The sequence below is a fragment of the Otolemur garnettii genome, unplaced genomic scaffold (genome assembly GCF_000181295.1).
Source record: "Otolemur garnettii isolate 467f Iridium unplaced genomic scaffold, OtoGar3 scaffold00098, whole genome shotgun sequence".
Taxonomy (NCBI): Eukaryota; Metazoa; Chordata; class Mammalia; order Primates; family Galagidae; genus Otolemur; species Otolemur garnettii.
The window spans coordinates 6313056-6332284 of NW_003852493.1; the positions used below are offsets into that span (position 1 = coordinate 6313056).

The 19229-nt window shown below is 46.8% G+C and overlaps 1 protein-coding gene across 1 annotated transcript in view; it reads left to right on the forward strand.

The window, feature by feature from the left end:
• TANC1 (tetratricopeptide repeat, ankyrin repeat and coiled-coil containing 1) overlaps nucleotides 1–19229 on the forward strand; it is a 129316-nt gene that overhangs the window by 79607 nt on the left and 30480 nt on the right. Inside the window, exons 12-16 of the mRNA XM_023516816.1 lie at nucleotides 4059–4167; nucleotides 5120–5242; nucleotides 13533–13769; nucleotides 15869–16054; nucleotides 18257–18335. Coding sequence (XP_023372584.1) covers nucleotides 4059–4167; nucleotides 5120–5242; nucleotides 13533–13769; nucleotides 15869–16054; nucleotides 18257–18335 — 734 coding nt within the window. The remainder of the gene's footprint in view (nucleotides 1–4058; nucleotides 4168–5119; nucleotides 5243–13532; nucleotides 13770–15868; nucleotides 16055–18256; nucleotides 18336–19229) is intronic.

The following is a 19229-nucleotide window of genomic DNA, read 5'->3' on the forward strand; positions in this document are numbered from 1 at the left end:
GGCATCTTCACATTTTGTAATACTTGCTGTGTCCGTTTTGTTGGGGATGTTTTTGCTGAAGTCTGTTAAATTACATGTTAAAAACATGACATTTTACTTTACATTTAAATGCTATAAACGTGGCATGTAATGCTAAATAATAGATCATACATCTGAAAAAGGAAGGATGCTTTCTTATTTAGCCATCATACTATTATCACACATAAAGATTAATAGAAATTCTTCAGTATTACTAAAATATTTAGCCATGCTCAAATTTCTCTACTTCTGTTTTTTCAGTATGTTCAAATCAGGATTCAAAAAGTCCATAAAATGCATTTGATTATCTTTTAGTCTATAGTTTCCCTTTACCATTTTGTCTCCTCCCTTTTGGGCACCACAATTTATTTATTTATTTAAAAAGAATAATTGGGTGGTTTTTCCTGTATAGTTTTCCATAATCTGAATTTTATATCTTTGTGTTGTTTTTTCACATGTTCCTCTCACTCCTTTTTCCTGTAATCTAGTAGTTAAACCTAGAGGCTCAATCAGATTTTATATTTTTCTTGCATGGATACTTAATAAGCAGTGGTAAGTACTTCTCCCAGGAGGCACATTGCATCTTTTTGTATTCGTTTTTTATTGATACTTCTTAGATGTCCAAACGACAATTTAGTACATATAATCAAATCAGGATAACTGGGATATCCATCACCTGAAATATTTATTTTTCTTTATGCTAGGCGCACTCAGATTATTCTCCTCTACCATTTTGAAACATACAATAGGTCAATCTGGCTGTAGTCACCCTAATGTTGGCTGCTGCACCCTATCAACCACCAGTTCTTCTTTCTTCTATCTAGGTGTGCATTTGTACCCAGGTAACAATCTAATGTCTCTCTGCGATGCTAGGAGCCATTGATGACTGTTTCCTGGATCCACCAGTCCCTTGGGGTTGCGCTAGCACTCCTTTAATGTAGGACAGTCCCTTGCCTCCTCTTTCCCCCATACATTAACTTGAGCAATGACTAGATGGGGTACCAGCATGGGCAGCAAGCCTGTCGCAAACAGGAAGAGCTGTCAAAGGCAACGCGTCAGAACAGGCAGGTTATGTTTGGCAACAACAAATCTAGTTTGGAGCTTTTGTCATGGGACAGAGAAGCAAGAAGAGCCAGCAGCAGGCTGTGCTCAAGGTGTGGCTTCCTATCCATCTTTTCTGGAGAAGCTGTGATGTCCTAGAGCATGAACCATGAATGCAAACAGGGGTGTGGAGTTGGGGACCACTGTCCTGGTCAGAAGCAGGGACCTGGTGGGCCAGGATCAGAGAGGCAGTGGGATGGAGACTGGCCTTGCTGACAGCAGAGAGGTTGGTGCCTGCTGCTAGGCCTTGTGGGCAGAGTTGAGGAGGAGGAATCATAAATGACTTCTAGATGTTAAGCCCCAGAAACCAAGTGTGGCATTGCTCTTAGGGGAAGATGGTCAAAAAAGGCAGGCAGTGTGGGGCAGGTTTTGCAGGGGCAGAGCTGGCTTTGGTTTTCAGCGGTTGAGTTTGAGTTTGTTGGGTAGCTATCTCTCCCAGGAAGACCGGTTCCAGCAGCAGGGCAGGTCTGAAGATTGGAGAAGTTGGAGGTTTGAGATTCAACATCATTGACAGGGAGGTGGTTGGTGCACCTTGTGGAAGCCAGTGTAGTTAGAGGAAAGAGCGTTGGGCTTCCTGAGCAGGGAGGAGGGTTTTAGGGAGGGCAGTTAGAGAGGTAAGTGTGGCCAAGAGGTGAAGGAAAATGAGGGTTAAGAAGAAGCTGTTGGATTTTTAGTCTGGGAAGAGGGTCCTGGCTCCTTAGGAGACCCTGTCCATTGGGTTGTGAGGCATGAAAGAGAGAGCCCACATCCTGGGAGCAGGAAGGTTGAGAGATTTCAGATTGAGCATGGGGAAGGATTTTTGTTGTCATAACACAAGGTTGAAACAGTGTGGGGAAATACACAGTCCATAAAGGAGGAGGAAGGAATGGGGGCTGAGGGGGGACTTGTACCCCTGGATCCCCTTGAGTCTGTTGTCAGCACCAAGGTAGGTGAATTTGATCTTGTTTGCACGCGTCCCCTCTGGTTGCTGAGGACTCCTCAAGGGAAGCAGTTTGCATCATTCCCCACAGGTGCCCTGTGGTAAGCATGGTGCTTGTTATAAGGTGTAGACATTAGTGAGTGAAAGAGGCAGCGTGTTATGCTGGCTAAGAGCACAGGGTCGCCTGTCTGGCATGTTCAAAGCTCTGCTCTGTCATTTACTAGCCATTTGGTCTTGGATAAATCCCTTAACTTGTTCAGCCCTCTTTTCCTCATATGAACATACTGAGACTCATACTGAGCAATCACGGGGTTGTGCAGATAAATGAGATGATTCAGTCGGTTTCTGCATCTGGCATGGAGTGAAAGTGTGGACACATTGGAAAATGTGCAGACTCCTGCATGCCGGCGATCAGAGTAGGAACACGGTCTCGAGACCAGGAGGGCAGGAAGAAACCAGGCTGGGAGAGCAGGGCTGGAACAGGTGTGTTTTGTCTCCTCAGAGGTGGGACCCATGTGCTTGGCTGAGAGCCCGGCCCCCAAGGAGGGTGGTCCTCTCCCCTCAAGGGCCAGCTGTCATACTTAGAGTGCCTGTGTGGTGCACACAGGAGGGGGACTTAGCCATCAGGTGGGAAAGTGGCCCCAAGAGCAGTGATCTGGGCCAGATTGAGCCCTATCCATGGATCAGGGCTGGGGAGGGTTTGGAGGGCTGGGGAAGGTTTGGAGGCCTGGAGGACCAGAGGTGGCTGAGGTCAGTTTCCATGGGAATAAGGGGGCCTGAGAGGATCTCATCTGAGAGGGGAGTGTCAGGCTTGAGGCGAGGAGGTGGAATGTGGGTGTCCAAGGGCCCGCAGGGTGTGTGCTCACAGGAGGTCTCCAGACCATTACAAGACACTGGATAGTACACTCAGTAGGCACTGTGGCCTTAAAGGTCATGCTCTCCCCTGTAGTGTAAAAACTACCTGCCTTGATTTCCTTTTCTCTAACGCAGTTTATAACCTGTCTAAGAGCAGATATGCTCCTGGATAGACAGAGCATGAATGATGAATGCTTTTAGTCATCTAAATTAGCAACTACTGGGAGAGTGCTTTTTAAAATACACATGTATGTGTATATGAAATGTTTATCTTTTCCTCTCCAACTACCTGTTTTCCCCAATAAGATGGCAGCAGCTCACCATTCTCAGGTTGATAGGAAGGAAGATACATCCCTGCGTGCAGAAGTCATTGCTATCGGAGACACAAGTAACCCTCTGTGTCTTTTCCAAACACATTGACTCAGACAAAGGCCTGGTGTCCCCAAGGAGATAGGATGTGCCCCACAGACGTGGAGGAGCAACCGGGTAGAACAGCCCCTTTGTGAGAGCTGTGGGGGGCTACAGGTGTGTGCTGAATGTCCCAGCCACAGCAACCCCACTAATAACATCTTCACTTGTTTCCCCCCCCATAAGAGCCTGTGTCCCAGCCAAGCCTAGAATCCTAGGCCTTTCTGATGTTGAGCTATTGCTGAGAGTGATCTGGGCTTTCTTTCCTTCCTCCGCTTGTAAGGCCTTGACCCGTGGTGTAGCTCTAGCGTATGGTGATTATCCTAAGGGAGCCTGAGACCTGGGCCCAGGGACACCTGTGCGCCATTTGTGTATTCATCCAAGAAACGCATTTGCGTATTTACCACATATTGGGCCCTTTATTAGGCACTGTGACTATAGCTGAGACTTAGAGATTGGTTTTTTGTGGCCAGTATGAATTGGTAAGTAAAGTGATGAGAGGCTGATGGGGGATGAAAGGAGGAGGGGTATTTCCAGAGATAAAGACCTGTCCTGTCCCTGGCTTCAGTGTGAGTCATGCCACAGAGATAGGGGAACCCTGAAGCAGCCCTTAGAATTGCCCAAAGGATGGGCAGCGTTTGTCTTTAGTAGAGAGATGCCGATCACCCGTGGAGTACTGGGATTCGACGGCAGTTTGCTCTCTCTGCAGTGCAGAGAGACAGCTTCTCTGTGATGAGCCTTTGTGTTTCCTCCCTAGGAATGGACACGCTCTCCTGGCGTTCATGTTCTCCAGACAGGAGGGCAAGCTGAACCGCCAGCAGACCATGGAGCTCGGCCATCACATCCTGAAGGCGCATATTTTCAAGGTGAGACACACCAGCCGGAGGAAGGGTTTCTTTGTTGTCATTTTGAAGGTTTGGTTTTGGAGATTCTAGACTGTTTTGTGAGCTCTCCAGAAGCCCACCATACCCCTCGTCCCAAGTGCTGCTTCCTCCCTCTCCTCAAAAGTATCCACTCCTCTGACTCAGCCTGACAGTTTCCTTGCATTTCTTTGTAGTTGATCACTCTGCCAGGTTTCTGACTGCTGTAGTTTTTACTTTTCCCCCATTTATATCTCTTCTAAATTTCTATTCATCTACAAGTTCCACTTTGTTCATTATTTTTTTGTTTCCCTATTATTTATTTGTCTAAGACCTGAGTTCCTTGCCATGTAATTTAACACCACCTGGATTTTTTTCTTTTTCCTTTTTTTTTTTTCCTTGAGATGGAGACTCACTTTGTTGCCCTCCATAGAGTGCTGTGGTGTCACAACTCACAGCAACCTCAAACTCTTGGGCTCAAGCGATCCCCTTGCTTCAGCCTCCTGAGTAGTTGGGACTACAGGCGCCTACCACAATGCCTGGCTATTTTTAGAGATGAGGTCTCACTTTGGCTCAGTCTGGTCCTGAACCTGTGAACTCAGGGTCCACTCACCTCAGCCTCCTACCATCTTTTTTCTTTTTCTCAGCCTTCTAGCAACTGGGACTGTAGGTGGATACCATTGTGCCTGAATCAGATGCAGATAGTCTAATTCTATCACTTATTCTTCTTCTGATTTACTTCCGTAAAAAGATGCCATCTCTTTCCACAGGCGTACTGTTCATGTAGCACAGGCAGGCTGGTACCGCTCTGACCCTAGGCTTTAGGCAGTGAAGGCTGCTGGGTCAAGAAGTTCTTTGTGGGTGTTGCCATGCATTCAGCAGCCTCTGCGCAAGCCCATGTTCAAACTGACACTGCAGGTGGGAAGGAGCTACTCAGGCGATATGTCTCTGTTTCCAGGGCCTCAGTAAGAAGACGGGGATCTCTTCAAGCCATCTCCAAGCCCTGTGGATCGGTTACAGCGCCGAGGGCCTATCTGCGGCCCTGGCCTCTCTCAGGAATCTCTACACCCCCAATGTGAAGGTGAGCAGGGGTCAGTGCGGATATGGAGCCCCAGCCCTGGCTGTTTCCCCGTGGTCCTGCCACCTCTCCCTGGGTGGCGGTGAGAGGAGGGAGAGGAACCTCTCTGTGCCTTCTCTGATGTAAAGTGCAACAGGCTTGGACGTTTATCACATGTCCTTTCTAGAAGGTTAGATTTTCTCTGGCAGGAATGTGTGGTAGCCAGGGGCTGCTCTGTGGGCATGTGGTAACTATTTCAGAGCATATCTGATAGGGAAGCAATTCACATAGAAAACTAAGGTCTGTTTACATGGATGGAGCTGGAAAATATTCTTCTTAGTAACGTATCTCAGGAATGGAAAAAAATATCCAGTGTACTCAGTACTATTATGAAACCAATTTATAATCACTCACACTTTCGTATGAAAGATGAATCACAACTGTACTCCAGGGTGAAGGATAGAAGGGGAGGGATATGGGAGGGGAGGGGAGTTGTTTGATAGAGGGAGGATAAACAGTGGGACCACACCTATGGAGCATATTGCAAGGGTACAAGTCAAATCTATCAAGTATAGAACACAAATGTCTTAACACAGTGATTAAGTAAAGGAGGTGAAAGCTCTGATAATTAGTTGGATGTAACTACTCCAATTTGTGCAAAAAAATCAACACATGGAATCCCACACAGGCATAAATATATTCATGATCTATGTATGTATGATATAATAAAAGGGGGGGGAAGAAAGAAAACTGAAGGTCAGAGAGAGATTTCTGGGTAAAACGGATCTTTCGAGTGTCCTGGGTTACTAATCTGGACCATCTCTTTAGCATTCACTGGGCATTTAGCACTGATGAATGACACAGATGGGGACACGTGAGATGTGTACTGCAGGTTTCGTGCACACGTGTATTTATGACTACAAAGAGGGGGCCAGGTCTGCTGCTGTTGAGCCAGGAACTTCTTCACTTCTTAGTGGCCATCACATCATGAAGTTCTGCTCAGCTTTTTGAGGTAGATTTTTCTTCATTTAATGCAGTCCTAGAGTCTAAAGCATACAGAGGCCATGTATCTAGTTAAGGCCACAAAGGTTAATGACCGGGCCCTTCAGCCCAAGCCCTGATGCACCTGGCCGTCTGTGGATAGATCTGATGAAGTTCTCTTTGAGCCGGGACCTCCCCTTAAATCGCTTCTGTGACACTGATCATCCTGTACCCTCTCAGTACCACAGGGAGGCCCAGTATGGTCATTCCACATCTCCTCCTGTGTTTATCAGATGCCACCCCAGAGATGGCATTGTGGGGGTCTCTGACGGAGTCCTTCCCCCCACCCCCCCACTGTCCACACACCTCATTCTCAGCACCTGTCCTTGGATATGTGCCTGGAGTCCAGGTCTTGCAGGGCACTTTGGTGTGTCTGGTGAGATGTAGTTCACCCCTTCTCCTTAGCCCCTTCTCTGCCTGCCTTGCGTGTGTAGAGGGCTGAGGGTAGCAGGGGAGACCTAGCAGGGTTCTGAGTCCAGGACCTGATGAGCAGAGGGCATCCTGGATTCAGCTTCTGCTCACCCCTGCAGCCAGGTGCCCCTGAGAAGATATGGCTGGGAATTGCTGCTGGGGACCCTGAGCTCTGCACGGCTCCATGCCTGCTCCACAGCATGGCTGCCTCCTCATTCATGCTCCAGACGTGTAGGTTTGAGTGTTTATGTCACCCCTAAACTCTGCATGCTGTTGCTCCTGACCAAAGAGAACTTATGCTTTCTAGGTAGAATTCTTCTAGGAGAAAGGTAGAAGAAACAGCTCTCAGTTGCAATTTCACGTAATAAAGAAGTTGTATTAAGAATTATTTTCATGTAGAGTTTTTCTTTTTGAGACAGAGTCTCACTGTGTTGCCCTGGGTACAGTGCCATGGTGTCACAGCTCACAGCAACCTCAAATTCTTGGGCTTAAGCCATGCTTCTGACTCAGGCTCCCTAGTAACTGGACCTACAGGCACCCACCACAACGCCTGGCCATTTTTTTGTCCTTGTTGTTTGGCAGGCTCGGGCTGGATTCGAACCCACCAGCTCCAGTGTATATGGCTGGAGCCCTTAGCCACTGACCTGTAGGCGCCGAGCCTCCATTTCCTTTTTCTTTCTTTCTTTCTTCCTTTTTTTGGAGACAGTGCAATAGCAACATCAATTCTCATTGCAACCCCAAACTCCTGGGTTCATGCAGTCCTTCTGCTTGAGCCTCACAAGTACAGTAGCTGAGACCACAGTGCCAGGCTAATTCTTTCTGTTACTGGTAGAGACAGTGTCTTGCTGTTGCTCAGCCTGGTCTCAAACTCCTGAACTCAGGCAATTCACCTGCCTCGCCCTCCCAGAGTGCTAGGATTAGAGGCATGAGCCACTGTGCCCAGCCCAGCATTTAGATTATATTAAAGTTAAGAATTTAGGCTCGGCACCTGTGGCTCAAACAGCTAAGGCTCCAGCCACGTACACCTAAGGTGGCGGGTTCGAATCTCCAGCCCGGGCCCGCCAAACAACAATGATGGCTGCAACCAAAAAATGGCCAGGTGTTGTGGTCCCAGCTGCTTGGGAGGCTGAGGCAGGAGACTCGCTTGAGCCCAGGAGTTAGAGGTTGCTGTGAGTGTGATGCCATGGCACTCTACCCAGGGGGATAGCTTGAGGCTCCGTCTCAAAAAAAAAAGAATTTAGGTTACTTTAGCAACAATGTTTCAGCTTTCATTTCAGTTAATAATCTGTCTTTTGGCTTCTCTGTAATTAATAAAATTCTATAATCACAATGAGAAAGAAGCCGAAAAGAATAAAAATGACAATGTCTATTTTCACTGCCTGAATGTATAGGCACCAAAGTTTTGTTTGTTTTTTGTTGTTTTTTTTTTTTTTTAATGTTTGTATGTGGGGTTGTTTTGTTCTTTTGAGATGGGGTCTCATTGTATCATCCTGGCTAGAGCATAGTGCTGTCTATCATCACAGCTCAATGCAACCTCACGCTCTTGGGCTCCAGTGATCTTGGTGTCTCAGCCTCCCAACTAGCTGGGACTATACACATGTGCCACCACACCAAGCTAATTTTTCTGGGTTTTGTAGAAATGAGGTTTCTTTCTTCCTTCCAGCTGGTCTCAAATTCCTGGCCTCAAGCAGTCCTCCCACGTCAGCCTCCCGAAGTGCTAGGGCTGCAGGTGTAAGATATGCCTGCCTGGCAGAGAAGTCATTTCAATGTGGAAAAAAGTACACATAGGAAGCATCTATTGAATATCAAGTTTTTAAGACAGTAAATTAAAGGTACAGCGTAATGTAAATTTTAAGAGTTAATCATTTTTACTTTGTTTTGTAAAACACCAGTGTCACCTATGTCTACACTATCCCCCAAATTATATAATGTGCATGCACTTATAGAATCTTAAGGCTTTCCATTATCCTTCTGTTTCTTTTATCTTTCAAGGGGGCCAAAAAGCTTTTCACAGAATCTTGAACAAATTACAGTAATTTAAAATTATGCATGCAATTAAGGAACTTTTTTTAGAGAGTATTAAATGTTGTCATACAGGAATGAATGTCATTTTGAGCAATAATTGCAGTTTGCCACTTTGGTAAATTAAAGTGACTTGCTCTGGGATGATTACTTTGGAGATGGATTTTAATTTCAGTGGCATGCCAGTGATCTCTAGCTGTGTTGTCCCCTAGGAGTTACCAGGCCATGGTGATGCCAGGCCGGGCTCCAGCAGGCCAACTGGGATCCTTGCCACCAGAGCCCGCAGGTTCCCCATTCAGCTGGTGATTTTACTTGCACGGTCTCAGAGGACAGGACTGGCTGCCCTCTACGGGCTGTGGACTCGGAAGCATTGAGGTTGTCACTCTTTTATCAGAAGGTGGCAGAGGGGAGAACAGCAGGAGTCAGACTGTGGGAGCCAGGCATACTCTGCATCACAGTTAGACAACGCACATTTTTAAACAGGCATGCGTGAGTGAGCTTTCAATATACTTAGATGCTGCTGCCCCACTTCATGTCTGCCCTGACCAGAGCCTCTACTGCCTCCAGCCCCTCCTTTTTTTATTTTTTGGCTTTTATTAAATCCAGAAGTTTATAGACAATACCGCTGTTTCCAGGTGTTGTCCAAGGAGGGCATCAGGGATGGTAATTAGAGAATTTTTATGTAGTTGGGGAAAATCTATAGGATGAATCACTTATGTAAACACCATCCTTTGCAGCAGTGCAGCGTTAGGGCTGCTGCTTCTGCTGCTGGGTCCAGCCTGGCACTCATCTTTGCCTCACGTCCTCTGGGCTTCGGCTTTCTCATTTCTGTAAAATGGAGACAAAAAAAGCGCCTGTCTGACAGAGTAGTTAGAACCCTCACTGCGATGTCAATGTCTCTGAGAGAATCCCTGGCACGTATCACACTCTCCAGTGAGTTGCTGATCTCTGGAAACTCTGACTCTGCTGTTGTGGGTCCCTGGGAACTTCTGGGTGTGCTGCTTACTAGGAGGGTTTGATAGTCTGAGAGGCTCCCATCTGCCCTCAGCTCTGTGTGAGGTCTTCCTGCCACTCAGTGCTGGTGAACAGCCCAAGGCGAGCACACAGGTGATGGGGACAAGCAGCCAGACCTCCCAGTCACTGGGTGCCTTGGGCAGAGCTCTCTCCAGTGGCTTCCAGGGCTCAGGGACCTGGGCTTGTGACCCTTCTGAGGATTCCATGAAAGGAAGATTGTAACAGTGGCAGTTAGTATTTATTTAGCAATTAACAAGATGCTGAGTGCTGTGCTAAATACTTCTGCGCGTGTGTATACATACATAAATGTACTCTTTTTACATCTGTTGTTTTAATCTTTACAATCACCCAATGAAGTAACATTTTTATCCCCATTTTTCAGATGAGAAAACTGAAGCTTAGGGCAGTGGGTAGGTTGCTCCAAATCACATAGCTAGAAGGGTCCCTGGCATGCAACGAGCCTGTGCCTTGCAGGTGAATTTACCAACGGATATGTTTACAGCCCTGGCTGCCAACTAGCATCTCTTGGGAGCTGTGGGTGCCAGAGCTCCAGCCAAGTCAGACTCTCTAAGGACGGGGCCCAGGCACTGGAAATTTTCATGCTCCCTGGTAGTGTCAGTATGTGGCAGAGTCAAGAACCATGGGTTAAGGGAGGTCCCAGAAACTGATGATGGGGGTTTACGTGGGACAAATGCCCAAAGCATTACAGCAACAAGGGTAATGTTTTTCCCAGGGGCAAGTGAAGTGTGAATTGACGATAACCATCTTTAGGAAAGCTAAACACTGTGTTCCTACTAGTACCTGATACTAGTACCTAGTACTAGTATGTGGCAGGTAGAATGGGTGGGGTGCACGCCTGCAGCACAGATAGGCAGAGTGATGTTCTGAAGTTTGTTAATAGTTAAGGGGCTGGTTGAGAACTCGATCACTTCATCCATCATCTTTTCCTCTTAGGCTCTTGGGTCTCAAGAGGGTGCAGAGTGGATGGGCGAGGGAAGAGGGTAATTAGCTGGCAAAGTCAGCCAGGGAATTTACAGACTGTTCTCACCGTCCTATGGTGAGCAGAGTCTCAATGCCCTTGGTGTGTGTGCTACAAGTACTTCTTCTAGACATGTGTATCTTCTATGATTTTGCTAAGAACTGGTTTCCTATGCCTTCCTAAAATGTCCAAGTATTTCTTCAGCATAAGCCTATTATCTCCATACTAATAATAACTATTCAAAGGGGGATAGTTTTTTAAGCCCCTTTTATTTAACATTCACGATCTTAAAATGCTTTTGAATTTGATTTGTGTCTGGTGGTATTTTTAAGAGCAAACCTATATAGGTGTGTTGAGCAGGTTTGATGGGGTTAGGTCGTCTGCCACGGTCTCCTGCTAAACCCCAGTGTCAGGACAGGCACACCTGTTCTCATCGCTTGTCTGTCCTTTGTGTGTCTTCTGCCTTTCCTGCTAACCGTGGGCAGGTTAGCAGCAGGTGGCTGGAGGCTGGTTGGTGTCAGTGGGTCAGACCAGATGGTAGTCCTTCTGAAGGGTGAAGGATGGGGTGGTGGTCAGGTGGCTTATCAGGGTGGCCTTTTCATCTGTACATGGCCTGTCTTTCCTTGAATATGACATCCCAGCAGCATGAAGAATCTGACCTATGGGCCGTCTCTGTCCATGGAGGGGCAGTATCTGCCTATCTGCTTCTCTATGAACCTTCCCCCCGCCCTGCTCCCCAAGACATTTTCTCTTTGTCGCCCTCAGTAGAGTGTCCTGCCATCATAGCTCACGGCAACCTCAAACTCTTGGGCTCAAACAATTCTCTTGCCTCAGCCTCCCAAGTAGCTGGGACTACAGGCGCCCACCACAACACAGGGCTATTTTTATAGGCAGTGCCTTGCTCTGGCTCAGGCTGGTCTTGAACTTGTGAGCTCAGGCATTCCACCTGCCTTGGCCTCCCAAGTGCTGGGATTACAGGCGTGAGCCACTATGCCCAGCCTCTGTGAACTTTTGTATCTTAGAATCAGTGTTTTGTGTAGTGGGCTAAGCTGGAAAACAGAGTGTGCTGAGGGGCAGCGGGGGGCCTGGGCCAGTTCTACCCCCTGTATGGTGTTGGAGCAGAGACCATAGGGAATGCTACTTTGGCATCTGTGTTTATGGAATGAGCGTTCCAGTCAGAGGAACCTGCGAGCGGAGAGGCCCAGAAGCCAGGCCTGCTTGGCATTGTCATAGAATGAGCTTCAGGTCCAAGGTGGCTGAGTGGGGGGCGTCAGGGACAGCGTCCTGGAGAGCAGGTCAGAGAGGAAGCTGGAGGCCTGGGTCGCTCGGGGTCAGCCTCAGCGGCAGCCAAAACATCTTCAGATTTTATACTTTTTGTTTTAACCTGTGGCTATGTTATCTGAGTTATGGTTTCACCACCTCTCGGTATTAATTTCCCAACTCCATCAATTCGTAAATTTTTTGTCAACCGCTATCACCGACACAAATCACTGAAATGTCCTGAATTTCATGTTGTGTCTTTCTGTATCTTTTAACAATCCCATGTGTTTCCAGTCAATAAATGACATGGTCTCTGGTTTTCGCATTTAGCAGGCAGCGGAGGACCTGCCAGGGCCTTGGCAGGGAGTGATTGATGAGAGTCAGAAGCGCTGAGGGGAACCATTTAAAAAAATGCATTGGGTATCTTAGCAGCTGTTAGAGGAGCATCATTTTTTCTACGTGGTCTGGAGAAGATATTAAGACAGATAAAATGCATATGTGTTGAGTGATTTTATTTTAAAATCCGTAGGTAAAAAACCTTGTCTGGTACCTAGATCCAGGGATTCAGTGGGTGGTACAGGAATCAAGAGAAGTGGCAGACAGTTTTCTGGCAGAGTTGTGCTGCTCACCGTCGGGGCCACACGGACCTTTCCGTGGGTTTTGAGTTTACTTTTAGGAATACCTCCACCTAAAGAAGAGAGTATTCGTATTTACTTTTGCCTTGTTATCACATTGTTAATTATTTATTCATCCAATGATGATTTCTTTGCCAGAAAATTGAATCTGCCTGTTTCTATTTATTTTTTATTTGTTGTCTTGGTAAACCCATAACGGGAAAATTATCATCTTAACCATTTTTAATTGCACACTTTAGTAGTGTTAGGTATATTCACATTATTATGCAGTAAATCTTCAGAATTTTCGTCTCGCAAAACTAAAACTCTAGATCCATTAGACAACTCACGTATCTCCCTTCACCCAGGCCCAGAAACCTCCACTCCACCTTCCGTCTCTATGAATCTGACTCCTCTAGGTACCTCGTATCAGTGGAATCCTACAGTATCTGTCCCCTTGTGTTGGGTTTACTTAGCATAATGTCTTCAGGGTTCATCCGTGTTCTAGCATGTGTCAGAATTTCCTCTCTAAGGCTAAGTAGTACTCCACTGTATGTGTTACCACGTTGTGTGTAACCGTTTATGCATTCACGGGCACCTGGAGACTGTTTCCACCTTTAGCTATTGTGACTGATGCTGCTGTGAACACTAGGGTACAAATATCCGTTTCAGTCCCTACTTTGAGTTCTTTTGGATATGTACCCAGAAGTGGGATGCCTGGATCATATGGTAGTTCTGCTTTTAGTCTTTTGAGGAATCTCCATCCTGTTTCTTGTTGTGGCTGCATCATTCTGCATCCCCCGTGAGACCGCACGTTAGGAGTATATCCCCGGCAATATGGTATGCACTCAAGTTTAAGAGCCAGTGAATTAAAATGATAGAAAAAATGAAGGGTACTGCCCTTATCCACAGATGTTGTTGAGACTGACATTTACATGAGAAGTTAATCTTGTTGGGGGCCATTGTCCAATAGGTGAGCCGTCTCTTGATTTTGGGAGGTGCCAACGTGAACTACAGGACAGAAGTGCTAAATAATGCCCCAATCCTGTGCGTCCAGTCTCACCTTGGCCACGAGGAAGTTGTCACTCTGCTCCTGGAATTTGGTGCCTGTCTGGAAGGAATGTCGGAGAATGGCATGACTGCCCTCTGCTACGCGGCCGCTGCTGGCCACATGAAGTTGGTGTGTCTGCTGACCAAGAAGGGAGCAAGGGTACGTGGCAGCCTTCCTGCTGTGGTGTTGGCTGGGTATGGGGATGCATTGGGGATGCACCTTCATCTCATTGCTACAATCGTCATCTGGGCCAGTCTCTGCTCAGTTGCATTGAGCTGGGAAACTGTAGCATAAGGAGAAAGGACGGGGCTGCAGTGACGGCCAGTTTGTAACATGCTGGCTCAGAAGTAGCCCTGGGAGAGAGCCGGGCAGTGCGTTCTGCTCAGATGCTGTTACTCTGCTTGATGTTGCCCAAGGGGAGGCAGAGCACCAGGAGGCTCCTGGCTGCAGCCTGGGGAGCATGACCATCCTTAAAAAGCCTCCAAGAACTGATCTAGAATCTAACACAGCACCAGGATTGGTTGAAAGTATCTTAAGTGTTTGCTTTTCTCCCTTCTCTTCTTATCCTATTTCATGCCATGTCTTTTTTAAAAACAATGGCATGAGTTCCATGGGTCTTTGAAGCTGTGTGTTTGAGCCATAGGAACTAAACTGCCCAGATCATTGCCTCTCTGCTTACCAGCTCCAGTGTCGGGCAGGTGACTGAGCCTGTGTGCCTCAGGCTTCTCATCTGTGAAATGGGCATAGCAGTGCCTACCACAGGGTTGTGGTGAGCATCAAATCATGTATTAAGATGGGCATGAAATGGCCATGCATTGTTAAACAAGTGATTCTAGAGCTATCAGTGTTAGTAGATTAAATTCCAATGAGGCCTAGCTCACAGTAATAGACTAGGAGTGGTAGGTTTATTGTAAGCACTTTCTTGGGATGTGTCTTTTGAACAATAGAGCTAACTGCTGATAATTGTCCTTCACCTTTTTTGTTAAAAACCAAATAAACATGGCTCGGCGCCTATAGCTCAACCGGCTAAGGTGCCAGCCACATACACCTAAGGTGGCGGGTTCGAATCCCCAGCTCGGACCCCCCAAACAACAATGACGGCTGCAACCAAAAAATAGCCGGGCGTTGTGGCGGGCGCCTGTGGTCCCAGCTACTTGGGAGGCGGAGGCAGGAGACTCGCTTGAGCCCAGGAGTTGGATGTTGCTGTGAGCTGTAATGCCACGGCACTCTACCCAGGGGGACAGCTTGAGGCTCTGTCTCAAAAAAAAAAAAAAAAAAAATAAACATTAGGTTTATAGTAGCTATGGCAGCCACAGCCTTTTTGTTTCTTTAAAACACCCAACATTTGGGGCATCTGAACTTCAGGCTTATGAAGAAGGGAGACACGGCTAAGCCTTGGCAGTGGGTGCGTTACTGCTGATGACACCATGCCTCCATTTCTAGATTCCATTGTCCTTTTGCTTTATTTTGAGGCCAGCAAGCCCCCTCCTGTCACAGCTGAAAGCTTTGCAGGAGGAAGTTGGGTGTCAAGCTGGCTCTTACAAAGCTGAGGGTACAGAGCACCCCAGGGGTGGTAAGCTTGGTGACACTGGGCCCTGGGTTCTTCTTCCAGCCTTAGTACTCCCTCAGTTTAGATGGAAAGTGAGGGGCTGCCTGCTGCCCTGGGTCCTTGCAAAGGTGTGCCCCACCCAAGCATTCTGCCTTTCTGGCTAGCTGACCTACCCCAACTTTGTGCCTGCCTCCACCTGCCCTACCTACCTGTGTGTGGGTCCTTCCCCAGTCGTGTGCCACTGGGACTCCCTTCGTGCCCATCTCGTTCAGAGCTATGGTTTGTAGACCCTCCCTTTTATGGCTTTCCTGGCTCGCTGACCAGAGAACTGCTCTGTGGCCTCAAGTCAAGGCTTGTCATAGCAGACTCAGAATGTACCACCAAAGCTGAGATGTGCGGGGCGTCCTTTAGGTTTTGGTCTATGTCTTCATACATGTTTGCAAGAAAACCCAGAACTCCATGTACTGTGCTGGAAGGACACGGGGTGTGTCGTGATCATGAGACCTGCAACAGGAACCCAAGGCCTTGGTGCTACATTCATCTACCACGGAGTAATCCTGATGACAGTTCGGTGTTCTCCAGAAAGACAAGGTGGAATTGAACCCACATCTGCAGTGGGATGGGGTCTGCACACATCTTTAGTGGTGCACCTGTGTTCTCAGAGGAAAGGTGATTCTCACCTGTGCCCTTCCTCTGCTCCTACCCCCAGGTAGACCACTTGGATAAGAAGGGCCAGTGTGCTCTCGTCCACAGTGCACTGCGGGGCCACTGCGACATTCTCCATTATCTGCTGACCTGTGAGTGGTCCACGGGCCCTCCCCAGCCGGGCACGCTGAGGAAGAGCCATGCCCTGCAGCAGGCGTTGACGGCAGCCGCCAGCATGGGCCACAGCTCGGTGAGTGGGGCCACGGACTTCCTTCCTGGGAACACAGAAGCCATAGCCCAGTGAGTCAATTGCTTTTGCCAGTTACTGCCTTCTAAGTTGTGAGCCTATGACAGCTGAAGGAGTGAAAGAAAATGAGAATTTTAAGAATCAGGAGTTGGCTTTGACCACTTGCAGTAGAAGGTCTTCTCCTGGAACCACGTTCTTCCCCGAGTGGTAACCCAGAGGAGTGCCCATGTCAGGTGTGGACAGGGACAGGCAGGTGCATCCTGGCACTCCCACGATGGAGGCTCCTGTGACCTTCATTCTGCTCTAACCAATGTTAGCTGTTTCCCTCTCCCATCCTGGCTCTACTTGGCCCTCTAGCCCTGCTGTTTTATATTTTATTTTCCCCCTTTGATTGATTCTTTTGTCCTTATGATCTTTTAAAAATAATCACATGGAATCCTGGTTCTAAAATTGTTTTTGAGTATCTGAAGAATTTTTAAAAATAGAGCTTGAATGCTTTGATAGCATGCAAGAATGCTTGTCATTTGCAGTTCCTGCATGGAAGGAAAGCTCCGTGCGGTAGTTAAAAAAAGCATTTATTTCTGGCAGATGTTAGTATTCCTCAGTTTGAAGATTTAATTTTCCTCTTCTGACCTGTGTGTCTTGGCTTTATCTGTGAATTTAATAACATTTTACTCACTCTCTTTCGTGTGTTTCTCATTCAAAATTATCTTCAGGGGATTAGAGAGGCCAGTATTTGGTAAGATTCTTTCCCCAAAGTGACTTAAAGTAAATTAGAGTGCAAAGCTGGCCAGCTGACTTCTGGCATTGAAAACCCAAGGGCAGACACACACAAGCACAGAATGCTGGCTGGCTCATTTTTTGCATTTAAAACACACATGTATACGCAGAGAGGGTGTTAAGTACCCATATCTGAAAGTGTAGGTGTTTTCCCTTTTTAACTGTTCCCTACACCTACGTGGGTCTGAAATGCAGAAAATCATCACTGGGAGGATGACAAACATCACACATATATGTCCTTCAGTTCATCTTTACCCCTCATTTTAAAGCAGTGCTGAGCAAAAACCAGCACAGCCAGCAGCCATTTCATCAAAAAAGCAAGATTTATTCACGTAAAACTTTGAACAGTTTATTAGTTTCCTAATGTGCTTATAACAAGTAGCCATAAACTGAGTGTGTTAAAACAACACACACTCTTGCAGTTCTGGAGGGCAGGTCTAACATGTAGGTGTGGGAAGGCCGTGGGGAGAACCTGTTCGCTTGCCTTCTCCAGCGTCTTGTAGCCACCTGGATTCCTTAGCTCGTGGCCCCTTCCTCCATCTCTAAAGTGCATCACTTTAACTGTAACATCTGTCATCCTGCTCCCCCTTCCTCTGCCCCAGATTTCTCCTGTCACTCTCACAAAGGACTGTCATGATTAGACCAGGTGCACATCAGACGTGAATGTGGGTATTTCGGGGTGATTGTACCATTTCAAGATTCATAATCACATCTGCAGTTCCCTCCTGCTATTTCGGTGATATTCACAGATTCCTGGGACCAGGATATGAATGTCTCTGGGGGCTATTATTCAGCTCACAGCAGACTTTGTGGGTTGGGAGACTAGAGGCTGGGAGGATGGCTGTGTCACTGTCTCCTGTCACTGCTGCTGTTCAGGCACAAGTGCTCCTGACGCCCCAACAGCTGCATTCCTGTCTGTGTTCCTATGACCCTGCCTGTTCTTTGACGGGCAGATCCCCATAAGGAAAAAGAAGAATGCTGCCATAGAAAATTATTTGGATGATATGTATTAGAAATTTTTATGGAAAAAAGTATATATTGCCTGTTTTCCTTCCTTGTGAAAATGGATTCACCGTCTTCTGGTGATTTATGCAGAAACTGCACTCTGTGTGATCTGCCGTGTCCTCTGCTGATGAGGCTGGCATATTTGGGTCATGCTGGAATTCATTAGAATTCTGAGTGCCTAGTAATCCCAAACAATGTTGCTGAAATTCACTAAGGTTTTTTTTAAAACTCTTCTCCAAGTGAAAGTGTGAATAGCATATGAATTATGCTTGCAAACGGTTTTCATTATATTTTCTTTCCTTGTGTAGCACGAGATAATAATGGTTAAAAAAAATAACACGCTCTCTCCTTTGATACACGGGATATAATAAGCACCTATTGCTATGAGAACTCATTAAATCACCTTGCCACTTCTGACAGGTGGTCCAGAGCTTGCTGGGAATGGAAAAGGAACATGAAATAGAAGTTAATGGCACCGACACATTGTGGGGAGAAACAGGTAATTACGGTTCCACTGCTCATCGTCTGGGCCAGCTAGCTTGATGTGTTAGCCCCCATTTTGGCCTAATTGTCTTAAGAATGACTTGTGATGTGTGTAGTTCTCTTTTTATTTTGTCATAAGGCATATGAAGTTTAGAGTTTTGTTAGCTTTCCAAATGAGTAGTAAAACTTTGCTGGAAGCATAAATTTGAACAGTTTTGAATTAGACTAGCAGTTACTGTACATATGACGATTGTAAGCAGGAATGCCTGCATGCAGCAGGATTTTCTGGTCAGCCACGTCTTCATACTTCCTAGCTGACCTGATCCTCCTATGCACAAGTGAGGTGAGCTGGGAGGAAACTTCTACCTTCATTTTAAAATGGGGCTCAGGAGAGAAGACTGTGGCCGTGTCGTGCCTTGTAGAACAGGGTAGAGCTCTGGTCTCAGGGGGCCTAGTGAAAATACTGAAGGCAAGCTGTACACTCCCATTTTCTTTTGGTCGTTCTGGTGGGAGGGAAGCCTGAGTTGAGAACATCTTAGTGTGAAGACTTGCATTGATTGCTTGTGAGACTAATATAGATAATGCTGCTTTGAAATTTTCCATTTGACTGTATTAGCATTAGAAATGTAAGATTTTAAGATGTGTTCTAGCCTGAGCAAGAGCAAGATCCCACCTCTACTAAAAGTAGAAAAATTAGTTGGGTGTTGTGGTGGGTGCATAAAGTCCCAGCTACTTAGGACACTATTTCAATGCATACATACACACATACATAATTAGGTCATTTTGGGGGGTTGTTCTTTGTGAAAGAAAAACGTTGCCTGGGTTGAGTGCCCTGGTGTCATCATAGCTCACAGCAACCTCAAACTTTTGGGCTCAAGCAAGCCTCCTGCTTCAGCCTCCCAAGTAGCCT